We start from the raw sequence: 17258 nt of genomic DNA, 5'->3' as shown, positions 1-17258 counted from the left end.
AAAAGAAAAAATGAAAATTCTCACAAATCCTAGTCCCTTAATTTACTTATGTGGGCACAAATAATTACTGGGAATGGCCTGGCAAATGGGGCAGCCACAGTGGTAAATATCTTGGAGCACTGAAGGCCGAGGTCTGTTTCAAAGCTGAACTGCTCTATCTCAGGCAAGGAGTGGATCTACTTGTCTCCTGTGATGTCTAACAAATGTATAACAGAGGCAGCAACCAGATAAATGAACAAAAGAAACACCGCATATCTGAGAAGGTCATTACTGATTAATTTATTCTCAATCTTCAGAGTTAAAGGTTCAAGTACGCTGGCTAAATGCTGCATCGAGTCTCTACACAATAGTTCGTAAGCCTAAATTCCGCACAGGGCACCATCTCCAGGTTTGTATTTTCTGCTTTACATACTTTTTCTCTGTTTCGCTTCCCCCTCTCTCATACCTCATCTCCTCCCGATCGCCCTCTGCTTACCTGAGCGGACTTAGAAAATCCTGGGATAAAGGCTGTCAGTTTCTGGAGCATCTCGCAAGCTGTCTGTACTTTGCTGTGAGGCTGCAAACCGTCAGTCGGTTTGCCCAAGTTCCCCCCATCTCATCTACGACCTGTTGGGAACAAAGAATTTTGCCAAAATTATTTACAGAAAATGACTGCACTGAAGTAGTTTGAGACATTGTTTTAACAAGAGTTGACATGACAAACTCGACGAATCACAGGCTCCCCGTAATAGTTACTACTTTCAGAAGCTTCTCTGCAAATGGATAGAGTTTCCATCTCTTTCACAGAGTAGAGGAATAGACACAAAGGTCATACGATGATTGATACAGGGACGGATGGGTCCGGAAATAAGATTTATAAGAGAGGTGTAAATCTCATGGCCACGATCAAAAGTGAGGGAACACCTGGAAATCAAAACAACAAAAACTTTTCTATTCAGAAGTATGCTTATCGCCTCAGGTTTCCCACTGGTTTATGTCCCTTGATGCAAGAGTTCATGTTCAAGAAGGGAGTACTTGAAATTCCACACGGCAGGAGGTGGGAGGCAGGAATTCTGAGCAAACAAACCCAGAACTCTGGATGTGGTCCCAAAACTTTAAGAGGCCACTGCTTTTGAACGGGAAGCCCTGCCCTGAGATAATCTCTGTTTACACCAGCTACTTACTGCCATTTCTAAACAATAGCCCATTGCAGCTTAATTCAGTCAGTATTCAGTAAATCTTTATTAAATGCCTACTGTGTGCAGCTGGGCTCAGAAGTTAGAGCCGTTCCAGTCAGTCACGATCCAGCCCTTGCGGGCCATACAACTGAATAAAGTTATTCGTAATTCACAGGGTTTGTAGGAGGTTAGACCGGTTACAGAATGATCTTAGAATTGAGAACCACCCAGTTTGGGTTCACACTTTGGGACCAAGGAGTAAATAAGCAGGAATAAAGGTATGAGTGAGACCCAGCTGCCACCCAACCGCATGCTTCCAGGGGAGGTCGGGTTGTATATAACGCCATCCAAGCATAGCCAGGAAGGACACCGAGGACGGCTGATTTGATGTTTTAGAGCGGGGCTGAATCACGGCAGATCTCACCACTTACTACGCCTTTCTTTAATGGCTCGTAATAAAGCTTTATAGTTGTCTCCATACAAGTTTTACCATCTTTGGTTAGATTTACTCCAGTACTTGCCACTCTTTTTTTTTTTTTTTTTTTTTTTTAGGGGAGAGACCCTGTGTGTGTGGGAGGGGGGCAGGGGATGCCAATCTGGCTCCCTGCTGAGAGCGGAGCCCATTAACGAGGGGCTCCATCTCAGGACTCTGAGCTCATGACCGAGCCAAAATCAAGAGTCAGACGGTTAACTGACTGAGCTACCCAGGAGCCCCTGCTGTTCTATCTTTAAAAAAAATCTAATTTTCTGATTGCCGCTGCTAAGTAAAAGTACAATTAACTTTAGTATATTGATCTGGTATTCAGCAACGCTGATAAGTTCTCTTTATGTTTCTAATAATTTATCTGTAGGCCTTCTACACTTCAGACTTCTCTTTATTTAAGGAAAACAAAGCACTCTGTGTTTAACCTACTGGAGATCAGTTTTTCTGCCAAGAGAACACAGTGCTGACTGAAACAGTAGTGAACATCTAGTTTCAATTCCTGCTGGAAGCAGAACCAACACAAACAGGATTATCTTCTAGCAAAGAAATGTTAGATTGCAAGTAAGTAGGGCTTGGGAAAGGAGCACTGATGGTGAGTAGGAAGAACAGTCCAGAAGGGTGTGCCACTGCCAGAAAATTGTGGCGGGTGGACAAAACTTCTTCCCCGTCTGAAGCACTAAATATAAGAGCAGCAAATAAAAATAAGACATTAAAATCCTGAAGCGGGTATGGAACCCATTGTGGACTGTCTCCATGGACTCGCTCATTGCCTGCTTGTCACTGGGGCACGTGCTCGTCTGTCAGGCACCCTGAGGGAGATTTTGCTCAGAGGGAGAGGGTGAACTAGGCCCCCTCCTTACACGGCTCTTCTCGAGGCATCACCAAAATAGAAGGACAGAACAGAAGTACCTTCTCAGGGTCACAAGGTCCCCAGGCTGACCCCGGTTTTCTACATTTACCTGATCAGATGCATCCTGCAGTGATGTTTGGAGGTGAGTGGTGAAGACCTCCGCCTGGGAGTCCTCTTTGGGGCTTGGGGTCACCTCTACCAGAGCTTGCCGGGTGAGTGCCGGTGGGCCAGGGAGAGGTGGGCTGGTGGGCGCCGAGGTCACTGCCAGGACATGCCGTGTGACTTTGGGTAGCGTTGAAGGAAATGGGCTGATGGGATGACACAGGGTCTTGGACTGAAAGGCACATAAAGAAAGAGGCTGAATCTGATTTTACCAACTGAAAATTAAGGCAGCGTTTCCAAAATTATTCTGGCACTCTCACATCCCGCAAGATATTAATGGGCATTTCTCTCAAAAAGATCCATGCTCAGTTTTGAAAAAGTGGCATACTGTATTACCCTCTTTAAGACTCACAATTTACATTAGTGTATTTATTATCAACCACTCAATAAATTATAATTAAACATCTACCACATACTAGGCAGTGTTCTGGGGAACCAGGGATATAGCAATGAACAAAATAAGCTAAGTTCTTGCCCCCATGGAGCCTCCATTTTAGTAGTGGAGGCAAATTACACTATGTATTAAGTAAGAGTAATAAGAGTAAGCAGATGAAAGGAAATAGTGTGCTGAAGATAGGGTGCTCAGATGTATGGAGACAGCATTATTGCTGAGAGTTGAAATACAGGGAGAAAGCTCTGCCAATATATTGGACACAGGCATCTGAGAAGTGCAAAGGCCCTGAGGTCACAGCCTGATGGGTTTGTCTGAGAAAGAACAGGAGGCAAGATGAGCAAAACTGGGACGTGGGGGAGATCAGAAAGATCCTGGGGGTGGGGGTGACAATGAGGGATGGGACTGGGGAGAACGCTGATATGTCAGGCAATGGAGAAGAGTAGGATTTTACCTTGAACGAGATGGGAAGACACTGGGGGCTTTGAGGAGCGGCAGCATGAAGCGACTTGTGTCGTAAAGGATCACTCCTCTGACTGCTGTGTTGAGAACTGACAGAAAAGGGCCAAGGGCAGAACCAGGGAGAGATGAGGAGGCAGCACATGCAGAGTTCGGCTGGGAGAGGATGGTGGCTTAGACTACGGTGTGATACTGGTGGGGCTGCTGGGAAGTGGTTAGGTTTGGCCATATGAAAGGCTCTGAGAAGTCCTACAGTCAAAGACCTTTGTTTTTTTTCCTTCTGGAAACATTTTAAGCAATATTGGTTACTATTCCGTAGAACATCCCTTGGAAAATACTGACTTAAGGGATTTTGACCTCATCCTTGTTCTTTCATACAATAGAAACACCTATTTTTTGCAGTGGGTCAAGTAAATGTAAATCTATCTTTAGACATCCACTGAAAGGTTTCTATGTAGGACACAAAGGTGAGAAGGCTGAGAAATTTCTTGAATGTGAAATTTTATAGATTATGCAATTTCTACTTTTGCTTTCCTTTCACTCAGATATTTTTTCCTTTTTTCTTATTTTTTATTGATTTATTTTGAAAAAGATTTTATTTATTTATTTGTCAGAGAGAGAGAGCACAAGCAGGGAGAACAGCAGGCAGAGGGAGAAGGAGACTCCCCGATGAACTGGGAGCCTGACGCAGGGCTTGATCCCAGGACCCTGGGATCATAACCTGAGCTGAAGGCAGATGACTCACCAATTTTTCCAGGTGCCCATTTTCCCCCCCTTTTTAAAAGAAATTTAAATTTGATTGTATTGCACATACTTTTGTAAGATCTCACAAGTCCTGGGGCGCCTGGGTAGCGCAGTCGTTAAAGCGTCTGCCTTTGGCTCAGGGCGTGATCCTGGTGTACCGGGATCGAGCCCCACATCAGGCTCCTCCGCTGGGAGCCTGCTTCTTCCTCTCCCACTCCCCCTGCTGTGTTCCCTCTCTCGCTGGCTGTCTCTCTGTCACATAAATAAATAAAATCTTAAAAAAAAAAAAAAAAAAGATCTCACAAGTCCTTTCTGGGATGACGCAGGGAAGAAACAACCAACAAATGATCATTGTAACAGCATGAAAGCCAGAGTAGGCTTTAAAAATGTCGTTAGTAAAGCATCCATTCAACCTCGTTCTTTCCTGCATTTAAGCACTTTCCTTTAATTATGAGAACACTATACCCGGGGCACTCAGTGAGCCAGAGTGGTGTTCTGGCGGGACCCACCAGGAATGACAGATTACTTATCCCCGATGTGTGCTTCCCAGGGATGTGCTCACCGGGCTGGCGCGAGCAGGGTGGTGACAGGCGGATGCAGGATGAGCAGCTGCCAGAGAAGAGGAAAGCTGATTAAGTTCAAGTAAAGTCTAGGACAGAAATATTTCTATTTGGGATGTCTTATTCTTGGCAACAAACAATGTGAATCATTGCATACAGGAAACCAAAGCGATCATTTCCCACTGATAATAATTCTGCAGACAAGCCAGGGTTTCAGAGCTGAAGTGTCACAAAGCACTAAGGTCTAATCTCTGCTTACTCTTCAAAGGCCCTCAGTATAAAAATATTTAAATCAGATCATTCGTAAAGTTGCCAGTACATAAATATTACTGTGGAAATACCTGCCTCATAATTTTACCAAAAGGAAGAGTTCCCCATTAATAAATCAGAGCACATTTCTGATACTTTGAGATGAGATTGGGTGTGTTCAGGGTGGTATGGCCATAATCTGATACTTTTAAAGAATCTTTTCTTTTTTAAGATTTTTTTATTCATTAATTTGAAAGAGAGAGTACAGCGAGCACCAGAGAGAGAGCAAGAGTGGAGGTGGGGAGCAGAGGGCGAGGGAAAAGCTGACTCCCCGCTGACCAGGGAGCCGGACTCGGGGCTCGATCCCAGGACCCTGAGATCATGACCTGAGTGGAAGGCAGATGCCTAACCAACTGAGCCACCCCAGGTGCTTTTTTTTTTTTTTTTTTAGATTTATTCATTTATTTGAGAGAGAGACACACGCACACAAAGAGTGTGTGAGTAGAGGGAGGGACAGCGGGAGAGGGGAAGCTGACTCCTCACTGAGCTCAATCCCAGAAGCCCAAAATCATAACCTGAGCTGAAACCAAGAGCTGGATGCTTAACAGACTGAGCCACCCAGGCGCCCCTGTAATCTGATATTTTTAGAAAATGATCATTGACAACATTTTACCAGATCACGGTTATTGCTTTCATCCCCTTTCCACATATTCCAGCAAGAAAACTATGATCTGAAGGTACTATCAGTGTATTAACATGGCTATTTGCTATTAACTTAGGCTGACCTCTTTCAAGGCACGTGCTCTAGACCCCTTACAGTTTATCTGGCTATAGAAAGCCTGTGCTGCCCTCTTTCTCTTATTGTAACAGTCCCTCTGCTGTTGATAGGACTGATATGTATAATTAGCAGCAGAATCATTCTAACCACTACTGCTGGGGGAGGAAAGAGTTCTGAGATGTTCTTCTGATTAGCCATGTCTTTCTTTTTTCTCTCTCTTTTTTTTTTAGAGAGACAGCCCATGTGCAATGGGGGCGGGGAGGGGCAGAGGGTGCCACCCAGGCGCCCTGGATAATTGGTATTTCTTACGGACAAAACTAGAACTAATGAAATATAAGTGTTAAATAGGTAAAAGAAAATAGAATTTTCATGAACTAAGAAAAACGTGTATATGTAACATCACATTCTAGGCAAAATCAGTAAAAAGTGACCCGGATACCTGCTAAGAAAATTTCCATATTACAAAGATTAAAAAATTTTATAATCTGATAGGGGAAAAAAGGCTACCTGTTTAAAAATAAAAAAAAGTCTATATTCTTTTCCACGATAGCATTAAATGCCAAAAAGCAAGGGAACGGTGTCTGCAGAGATTTGAGGGGAATACTGACAAAGGAAATAATATTCCTTGTATTGCAGAGACTACTGCTTATTCCACCAATGCGTCGTCCTTCCAAGGAACCATGGTAGCCCCAGTAAGGACTACATTTCCCAGCCTTCCTTGCTGGCAGCAGTATGGCCACGTGACCAGATCCTGACCAATGGGATATGAGAAGTAACCTGCAATTTCCAGGCTGTTCCCTTAAAGGACAGGATCAGGCTTCCCATTTTCCCATCTCCCCTTCCCAGTTGAACGTGGAAGCAGGGAGCTAACACAGCTTTTATAGACCATGAGATGCAAGTCACAAGGTGATGACAGCAGAACAAGGCAGGAAGAGCTTGGGTCTCGTAAACTGTGGAGCCATCTTATCAGCCCTGGACTGCTTGCTTACACTGTGATGTGGAAGAGAAAGGAACTTCCATTGGTTCAAGCTTGCATTCTGACTTCTGTTACTCCAACTGACCCTAGTTTATAACCTGTACATCCTGCTAAAACATGGTCTGTTGGGAAGGGACAAGAAAGACATTTTGAGTATCCATGAATTCCTAAAATATTTCCACCAACGGATCTTTCTTGTAAAAAACCAACTGGAATAGAGATGATGCAAAATTAAGAGCTCAAGAAGGGTAAAGTTATGGCATAAAAATGATTGGTGCTAAATGTGAAACTAGTTAAAATAGACATATGTTCTAAATTGTTGGAAATATGGCTCTGACAAAAGTTTTGTAAAAGTATTCTCAAGTTTTATATAAAAAAACAGGGGCACTTGGGTGGCTCAGTTGGTTAAGCCTCCAACTCTTGGTTTTGGCCCAGGTCGTAATCTAAGAGTTGTGAGATCGAGCCCCACGTGGGGCTCCAGGCTCAGCATGGCGTCTGCTTGAGATTTTTCTCCCTCTGCCCTTCACCCTACTCTCTCAAATAAATAAAATCTATTAAAAAAAAACCAATATAACAATAACCTGAATAAAACCCACAGACTATACTAACAAAATCTAGGAGGGAGGGCGGGGAAAGAAAAACTAACATGTGCTATATTCCTTTAACCAGATAAGGGGGCTTCAGAAGAGACTGTCACACTCCTGAGCACAACCGTTAGAGAAGCACAGGTGCAGGAATGTGTTTTCAAAAAGAACAACTCTGTGAAGGCAAACAATTAAAGCAAGAGCACCGAAGAGCAAAATTCCAACAAAGGACAGAAGAAAGCAGCAAGGAAGCATTAGAACCAGGAAGCATAGAGCAAGGCAAGAGATGACATCAGTTATTAAAATACATTTAAATGTGATAAACTCTACTATAAAAACATTCTCAGAATCAAATAATTAGACTCATTTATACAAAATTTAATAGGAACACATGTAAAACAAAGTGACACAAAATTATCAAAGGACCCTGGGGGGGCACCTGGCTGGCTTAGTCAGAGGAGCATGCAATCTCGATCTCAGGGTTGTGAGTTTGAGCTCCACATTGGGTGTAGATATTACTTAAAAATTGAAAAAAAATTTTTTTCAAAGGACCATACATACCTAAATATAAGGCCACTCCCCACATAAGGCAATGTCCTCCTTTCTCAAGGAGGACATTTAAAGACAGTTATTTTGAGGCAAACTTAACTATATCATTTCCAAGGATATAGGTGAACAAATGTCTAGGTACTTAACGCAGTAACTTGCTCTCAAAGGCGTGTTTAAAATCATGTGTTATCTAAAGTAGTGTATTAGGGGCACCTGGGTGGCTCAGTCGTTAAGCGTCTGCCTTCGGCTTAGGTCATGATCCGAGGGTCCTGGGATTGAGCCCCGCATCGGGCTCCCTACTCCACTGGGAGCCTGCTTCTTCCTCTCCCACTCCCCCTGCTTGTGTTCCCTCTCTCGCTGGCTGTCTCTCTGTCAAATAAATAAATAAAATCTTTAAAAATAAATAAATAAAGTAGCGTATTAACTTAGGAGCCCTGCTGTCTGGAAACTCCCATTTCATGACGTGGCTTTATTGAAACTTTTCAAATGCACCCTCAGTCTCAGTGCCTTAATTATCATCAGAACGACTTCTGCAATTACTTAACAGTTTTGAAAGTACACCAACTTTACTTTCATCTCATGCTATCATGAAATCCTTCTTCCCCAGCTCACAAGCACCCAGTTACAAAAGCATTTGGAAAAGCTGATTTTCACACTTGTTCTTTAGATAGATATTCACGTCTCTACAACAGCACTTTCTAGATTGCTCTTTTAAGGGATCCTTGGAGGGCTTGTTGACAAAGACATCTAAGACTTGAAGCTGTGAGGTCACACCCCCTCAGAATAATGACCAGATGCAATTTAAATCTGTCTCCTTTTCCACCTGGTTGTCGGGTGATCTCTACAATCATCCAACACCGGTATTGATCGAGGTCATTTCAGGCTAATGCATCTTCCCCAAATAGTATTTATTTTTGAAAAAAAAAAAAATGAGAGAGAACACCAAAATATGAACGACTCTGCAAGGACTTTAAGAAGACTCTTTGGATAGAAAATTTTGTGGGAGAAAACCCTGTCTTTTATTTGGGCATGTGTGAAAAGAAGACGGCCAAAGGCCCATCAAGAAAGTAAGTACCTACACCATGAGAGCCAAGACTGCAATGCGAAGATCGGACAAAACAGAACGCAACAATGTTGACTGCGCACATGTTATGATGACACGCTGCAGCATTAACTAATCACGGGCCTCCTTTCAGGCAGGAATTGATTTCACTACCCATTACCTGAGGTCCTTTTGTTTCTTGGAACTGCGGCTTCTCCTTCTGTCTTCTCGGGTCTCCAGTGTAAATTAGAATTATTTCCATGTCTTTCATCTTGGTCTGGAAAAGACAACTCACATTGCCTCATGAACTACTGTCCTAGTTCCTTCCTGCTCTTGAGCAAAATTAACCTAAAAATTGTCTACACTCCCTAGATCCAATTCCTCTCCTGTTCTTCCTTATTTTTAGGAAACAAAGTTTTTTTTTTCTAATCATGTAAAACATTTATAGAGTTCCAATGACAAAATTATGAAACCAGGTACATTCAGAAAGATCTAAGTTCTATCTCTGTCCTTTCCAGCCTTTTCCCTCCCTCCCCCATAAGTAATCATTTTCATTAGCTTTCGTTTTTCTATTATGTTTATGAATATGTGTGTGTAGGTTTATACGCGTATATATTCACATTACCCTCTTTCTTAAAGTAGCATTGGGATAGATTCCCAGCAGCAGGAATGCTGAGTCAAAGGGTAGATATAAACGCAATTTTGCTAGACTGCCAAATATTCCTCTCCTTAGATACAGTATCTTATTGCATTCCCATTAGCAATTTATGAGAGTACCTGCTTCCTTACAGTCTTGCCAACAGAATATGTTGTTAAGTTTGTGGACTCATGCCCATCTGATAGGTGGGAAATGGTATCTCAGTTTTAATTTGCATTTCTCTATTTTTGGGCAACAATACTTCATAATATGAAACATTAGACTTCACTCTTGAATGTTAAGGAACAAATTTACAAATACTTCTTCCACCAACGTGTTATTTTGGAAGAGGTTTTTTGTTTTTGTTTTTTTTTTTAAGAGAGAGAACCTGTGCAGGAGCAGGGTAAGGAGGGGCAGAGGGAGAGGGAGAGAGAGCACCTTCATTAAGCAGGCTCCACGCTCAGCAGTGTGGAGCTTCACACTGGGCTCGATCCCACAACCCTGAGATCATGACCGGAGCTGGAATCAGGAGTCAGATGCTTAAGAGACTGCACCATCCAGGTGCCCCGGAGGGGCATTTCCTCAGTTCACAATAAAATGTATAAACACTATGATAACAATAGTCCGCTCTTTCTTTTCTTTTTTCCCTTTCCTTTCCTTTCTCTCTTTGTATTCTTTTCTTTCCTTCCTTCCCTTCCTTTCTTTCCTTTTCTTTCTTTCCTTCCTACATTTTTTATTTATTTAAGTAATCTCTACACCCAACGTGGGGCTCAAACTCATGACACCGAGATCAAGAGTCACATGCTTTTCTGACTCAGCCAGGCACCCCAACAATAGCTATTTCTGAATACTATGCAATTACATTGTGCCAAAACTTTAGTTTTAAAGGTCAGTAGCAATATCGAATCTCCAAGAGATCCAATGACCTTTGACATGAATGTGATGCTATCTAGAAGCAGAAACGAACTTGGCACAAAAAATAGAAATTTTATAATATTAATAGTAATAACTGCCAGGCACTGTTCTAATACTTTACTTGTATCATCTTACTAATTCTCATAACAATCCTTTGAAGGACTGCCCGGGGGCTACAAAGGCCAGGTCCCAGAATCAAGACATGAACTTAGAGAAGTCTGACTTTACAGCCTGAACTCCAACTACAGAAACATCTCATTACGGGAATGCAGGTTCAGAATTTGGTGAGTTGGCTTAGACAATGGACTAGAATTCTCTTTAAAAACATTTTTTGTTGTTTTTAAAAATATTTTTTTTAAATTTTATTTTTATTTTTTTTTTAAGATTTTATTTATTTATTTGACAGAGATAGAGACAGCCAGCAAGAGAGGGAACACAAGCAGGGGGAGTGGGAGAGGAAGAAGCAGGCTCCCAGTGGAGGAGCCTGATGTGGGGCTCGATCCCAGAACGCCGGGATCACGCCCTGAGCCAAAGGCAGAAGCTTAAGCGCTGTGCCACCCAGGCGCCCCTTATTTATTTATTTTTAAAGATTTTATGTGTAAGTACTTTCTGCACCCAACATGGGGCTCGAACTCACAACCCCAAGATCAAGAGTCGTATGCCTCACTGACTCAGCCAGATGCCCCGAGAATTCTTTTTGCCCAAGATTATCTTCTGCACGAACATTCCATATTCCATAGCAGTAATCTCTTGCAAGTGCATGAGTGATAATATTAGGAAAGACATTTTCACTCAAAACCAAGAGTAGGCAAAAATGTCTAAAAACTCAACTCTTGGAGAGTGAAAAATGAACGGAAAATCATCATCATTTAGGCTGTATTAAGGGTTGCTTTTCCTGTCCTGGAGATGAGTTGGGCCAAATAACCTCCGGTCAAGATGAAAAACAGTTCACAATTGTAAGGTGGCACACTCGCATTTGTGACAATGAAACACAGGACCCCTTGATTAATGTAGAGAATGGCCTCACAACCTTGGCCTCACCAACAACAGAGTGCTATCACAGCAAAATTGGGCAAGCATATCACGGAGAGCTTGAAAGGGTGGAGAATGAGAAGCTGGAAGCCAAAAATTTACTACCCTGATATACCCAGTATTTGAGGAAGGTGATTTTTTTTTCTTATAATAGAGAAATATTGCAACATGTTCTGTTTTATGAAGAACCCATAGATGCTTCATATTTTAATAAGAATATATTTGTGTGGGGCGCCTGGGTGGCTCAGTCGTTAAGCATCTGCCTTCGGCTCAGGTCATGATCCCAGGGTCCTGGGATTGAGCCCCGCATAGGGCTCCCTGCTCAGTAGAAAGCCTGCTTCTCCCTCTCCCACTCCCCCTGCTTGTGTTCCCTCTCCTGCTGTTTCTCTCTGTCAAATAAATAAAATCTTAAAAAAAAAAAGAAAGAATATATTTGTGATTTTTTAAAGTGGAACAAAATTTTTACTCGGACTGTCTGCGACATTGTTAGGTCCTTGAGAAATCACTGAACTAAGTAAGAATAAATGCTGGACACAACCACCATGAAAAACGTAGATTGAAAGAGAAACCACACACCCAACTTCACATACACAATTCTCATCGCCTACTCCCGAGGAAGCAAACCGACACGACAGCAGCCTCCTCACCCTTCACCTTCTCATCTTCCTGCACCAATATTACTATTTTCCTCCTTTGCTTTTGTACTCTTCCCTCTGAAGCCCAAGTGCCAAATGGGTTAGGGGTGCACAAGAGGAAAATGGAGTTTACGGCTACGCCTTCTCCCATGCTCCACCCAAGAAATGAAGGCAGCATCAGGCACAACTCTGAAGTGTGGGATGTATATGAAAGTCATTCCAGATGAACAGCTTCTCACTCTAATCAGTATCATGAAAATCATTATATAATCAATATCATCAAAACCCCCCACGCACCGTACGCGCTATCACTCAGACTCTGTGACAAGAAACCTTCTTAAGCACATTCTCCCCATCTCCCCAACCCCAGTTTTTCTTTTCATTTAACCACACCCTTAAGTAAACCTTGGGGCATAAAGTCCTTGATCTGCCCCGAGACAGGACTAGGTCACATTCTTAAGCATTCTCCTCCTGGGTGGTTCCCCCTTAATAGAGCATTTCTTGTCAAGCGGGACTTGTCAGCCTTTTTCTTTGGTCTGTTACCTCCTTCGGTCTTTGGATGTCACTTGGCATATACCTCCTTTTCACAGAGCAGACGCCTTAACCAATACTCTCACATGCCGTCCTTACGTAGCATCAGTTTCTAGAAATCAACGTTGACGGCGTGTGGCTTCATCACTTACCAGCCTGGCAAATGAAAGAATGCCCCAGGGAGCACGAGTCCGCTTCTGATGAGATCCAGTTGGAGTTTCTGGACATGTAAGTGCACCCGGGGGGCTTTGGGGGCCGGTGGGCTGCGACACCTGCTGAAGGAGGACCAGACCCAGGTGAGCCTCAGACTCCAAAATCAACCTTTTTAAAAAGTAAATATGAAAACCGAATTTTGCTAGCTTCTCATAGATGGAATGTAGGATATCCCCCCAATGTGAGATGTTGTTGGAGGGCCCAGGAGCGAATGGTCAAGAAAGAATTCTTGAGACATCTTCAGTGCAAAAAAGGTGGTTTTATTAAACACTGGGACAGGACCTGTGGGCAGAAAGAGCTGCCCTGGGAATGTGAGGAGGGACTGATTACATTCTTTCCAGTTGGGAAGGGGTTAGGGCGTGGAAGTCGCTAAGGAATTTGGAAGCAAGGTTTCCCGGACCTTGAGGGGTCATTTTCTACTGTCTAGTAAACCTTAGTCACAAGCCCCTTCAGATGGATATCATTGGGCCATATGTTTGAAGGATGACTGCTAACATATATCTTGGGGTTAGGGGGGGAAGAGATAAAGGAAGTTTCGAAAGGGATTTTTAGATGTTCAGGAAGACTTACGGGATCCTGGAGGTCGGGCTATTGTCAAGCTAAGGTTGCCTTTTGCCTCCGGCAAAATATTAACGTTGAGGCAGTTAAACTTCTGCAGGAAGGTCACCCTGCCTGTCTCAAGAAACTGTCAGTGGCTGGAAGTTGTAAGGAGATTTAATTTTTCTCTATATTTCTTTTGCCTTTGTTCTCCACATCACGCCCACACATTACAGATTATTTTTTCATATTATGCGTTCTTTATCACAAGGCTTCATATTAATTTACCTAGAGGTCAACGAAGATGATGGTGATGTCACAGTGCCTTGGACTGTCCTCCAAGACCACAATATTATGGTGCATGATTTTGAAAAGATCTCTGTAAGAAAGGTAATAGGCAAATAATTTCTCTCCTGGTTTCTGAATTAGGAAACTTGGAGCCAAGAATGATGAAGAGATACTTGCCAGGAACAACGCGGCCATAAACGGTTTCCCACTTCAGAATTCTACACGGTACTTTCAGCGAAATATCAGGTATGGTTAGCTTTTGACAAACTCTGAGAAAACCTCATCATCTTTGCTACAGAGACAATTCAAAGGTTGAAGCCCCACAATATAAATACTTCAGAGGAACTGTGGTAATGAAGTAAAGCGACTGATTTTTCTATGTACAAAAGCGGAAAGATGTTAATTTTTTTCTGTCTCTTGTTCCAGAGTAAAAGCAAGGACTTTACCTTTGTAAACGCTCATCTCAGAGCCTTACCTGGGTTTTTTCTTTCTTGATGTTTTCCCAGGTGCTTTAGATGTGGCCCAATCCACCACTTACTCCCTTCTTCCAGAAAGTCCCAGAGAAGATCCTGGACCCCCAGGTTCCAAGTGTAAGCAAGGTGTCCTCCCCAGACACGACAGTAATTTTCTGCTTCCTCGTAGCTGCAGTGAAACCTGTTAAGCTGATAACAATGCTTTTTACCATGTTGCTCTGGGATATTTAGCTCACCTCCTAGGATGATAGCTGTTCTGATGTATAACCAAAGCCAGATTCTTTGCCTGAAGAACATTTTCTCTGTGAGCTGTGAGCAAGAACAGTGTGGGGGCCCCAGCAGCTGCCTGGTCCTTTAAATATATTCTTGGTGGGTCTGTCACATTTATTAGTATTATTCTTTTAGGAATAGGGGATAGTTTGTCAAGGAGATAATAGGCTTTCTGTTTTTGTTTTTAAGAACCCAGGTGGAGTCCCTACGAGCTGAAAACAAACAGCAAAAATCAATAAAGCAATGAGCATTTAAAGAACACCACCACCTGTGTCTACACAACTGGCTGTGCCTTTAGCTTTAGAATAGCTCTTTATTTGCTGAGCCTACACCGTAAAGGAGTAGAAGATGATGAATAGCTAAGTCAGTATTGCTAAAAATTAAGAAATGTATTGTGTGTGTGCTTTTTTTTTTAAAGGAAACCATTCTTACAGACCCCCACGACGTATTTAAATTATCATATTCTGTTTTTTAAATGAGTTTCAAACATAAAACTAGGCATAAACTATATGCTAAAGCTCTCGCACAATCCTAAAACCCAAAAAATAAATATCTGATGAAAGGATGAATACAAATTAAATGCAAACAGCGCTGAAGACCAATGAAATGAAAACGTGCTGCACTAAATAGCGATCCGACAGGTAAACACGGTACTAGCGTGTGACCGCACAGGTTGTTTTGATTTAGCACGCACGCTACTTCATGCTGCAGGGAAAATCCATTCTCTCACCACTTTTCTTTATTTAACTTGCTGAAAAACCTTTGTTCACACAGCATGTCATTTGTCCTTCACCTGCAGGGAATCTGTTTATTTGAGCCATTTTTCTTTCTTGGTACCAAAATATGATAATAAATACAAATTAATGTGGGCACTGAAAGAGTTTGATAGGTTTCAGGGTTCAGCTAGTTGTGCAAATGGCCCAAATGACGCGCATATTACTTTTAAAAATCATTACGTAAAGACACCAGGATCAAATATTCTCTTAAGTGTCTATGCCAAGAATACACTGCCTCAGTTTGAAAAAACACTGCAGTAATCGAACAAAAGATGAATATGGTCTGTGCCCTACCTTGAAAATGTTTACAGTCTAATTAGGGAAAAAAAAAAGACCCAACAATTGTAGTTTAATAAAGACAGTGTCACTGGACTGGTACAGCATGTATCAATGGAGGCTCAGAGTAGGAAGAAATTATTTCCAGCACTGGGCCATACTGGTAGACGAGAAGGGTCATCCTGGCAGGAGTCAATATGAGTAAGTCATACAAGTGGAAAGTATAGAGAGAAAGAAATAACTCGGGGGGGGGGGCACCTGGGGAGACAGTAGTGGGAACTCAAACTAGAAAACTGAAATATCTTGAAATGCCAGAAAATAAAAGAGTATCCATTGAATTTGGAAGGTCTCTAAATAGAGTCCACCAAGTCTTCACCGCAATGGAATTGTTCGGGTGCAGGACTTTGCTACAAAGTCTTCATTTTCCAACACTTTATTAACACACATACTTACGTACATACATACGTTTCAGGCATTTTTTAGTGAAACCTGATGCTGATGGAATCTTCTCTGAGGTCAATTCGTATCTTAGTGCGGTGATTCCAAACCTTTTTACGGCGTCTGATGCATACTCTCAATACATGCTTTACCGAGAGCACAAGTATATCAAATGTTCAACTTAAACGATCAAGATATTGGTGAGAGAGCTGCTTAGAACTGAAGATGCACATATGCGCTGTCTCTCGCCCACGTCGCAGCACCACACAGCGGGAGCGTGCCCAGCACAGCCGCAGCGCCCCGCAACCCTGCGGCAACTAAGCCGGAGTCTGGGGCGAAAGGGGCGTCGCCGCCGTGATTGCGCGCGCCGACGTCCAGCCACACCCTCGGGGCGGAGCGAGGCCTTTTCCGCCGCGGGGCGGCCCGCCCCACCCTTTTGCCCGGCGATTGGTGAAGTGGCAGCTGCTGGGGCGGTGATTGGAGGGTTCGCCGCCATCTCCTCCAATGGAAATGAGCCAGAGGCGGGTTCAGTGGCGGAAGGAGCATGGCGTGGAGACAGCTCAAAGTGAGTTCAGAAAGTGGGTTGTGCGGCTGCGGTTAGTGTGAGCGAGGTGCGGGGCTAGAGGAGAATAGAGGGCTAACCTGGGCGAGGTGTGCACGGGATCCCGCTCTGAGGCCGTGGGCCCCCTGGACACGTCTGTGCGTGTGTGGAGGCACCTGCAAGTGCTCGTGCGTGTGCATTAACACGTGTAACGGCACGTTCCAGTCTAGGGAGATGCAGGTCTTTGCCAACGCACGTGGGCCAGACTTTTATTGAGCCTGGCACACGGGCGTTTAGTGAACACATGACTGCCTGACATCCTGTGCAGGATCCAACGTGCAATGCAGTTACACTAAGACATGGCCCCAACACTTCCAGATGAAATTTTGGGGCGGGGGCTTGTGTAACCGCGTCGAGATAACTTGTTGATTGACATTAAGGGGCGTTCCTACGATCCGCTGGAGACTAGAAGCAAGACAATAAATACTTGCTCTATATTAACAGCTGGGAGTGATTCTCAGGGGCAAATCTGATCGCGTCACTAACTTGTGTAGGGAGTAAAACTCAAATCTTCATTCTGGCCAAGATTCCTGCCTATCTCCCCAGTTCTTTTTAAGCCGTGCTTTTCCTCATTCCTCGGTTTCCAACAAGCCTTTCTCCTTTCCCTCTTCCTTGGGTGCATCTCTTTACCCTCTGCCACTGAGAGCGCCT

At 43.3% G+C, this 17258-nt stretch overlaps 2 protein-coding genes across 3 annotated transcripts in view; one reads left to right on the top strand and one right to left on the bottom strand.

Annotated features, from left to right (window-relative positions):
- Positions 1–14543, bottom strand: part of PKD1L3 (polycystin 1 like 3, transient receptor potential channel interacting) — a 59327-nt gene extending 44784 nt beyond the window's left edge. The window contains 7 exon segments of the mRNA XM_040633093.1: positions 476–591; positions 594–606; positions 2601–2825; positions 4810–4856; positions 9167–9262; positions 12888–13010; positions 14249–14543. Of these exon segments, the coding sequence (XP_040489027.1) occupies positions 476–591; positions 594–606; positions 2601–2825; positions 4810–4856; positions 9167–9262; positions 12888–13010; positions 14249–14543 (915 nt within the window).
- A 1981-nt stretch (positions 14544–16524) lies between these two features.
- DHODH (dihydroorotate dehydrogenase (quinone)) overlaps positions 16525–17258 on the top strand; it is an 8299-nt gene continuing 7565 nt past the window's right edge. For both annotated transcript variants that reach the window (XM_008702395.2, XM_008702394.2), the window contains exon 1: positions 16525–16571. In XM_008702395.2, coding sequence (XP_008700617.2) covers positions 16551–16571 — 21 coding nt within the window. In that variant the 5' untranslated portion in view covers positions 16525–16550. The remainder of the gene's footprint in view (positions 16572–17258) is intronic.

The sequence above is a fragment of the Ursus maritimus genome, unplaced genomic scaffold (genome assembly GCF_017311325.1).
Source record: "Ursus maritimus isolate PB19 unplaced genomic scaffold, ASM1731132v1 scaffold_19, whole genome shotgun sequence".
Taxonomy (NCBI): Eukaryota; Metazoa; Chordata; class Mammalia; order Carnivora; family Ursidae; genus Ursus; species Ursus maritimus.
This window is presented reverse-complemented; position numbering and strand designations above follow the sequence as displayed.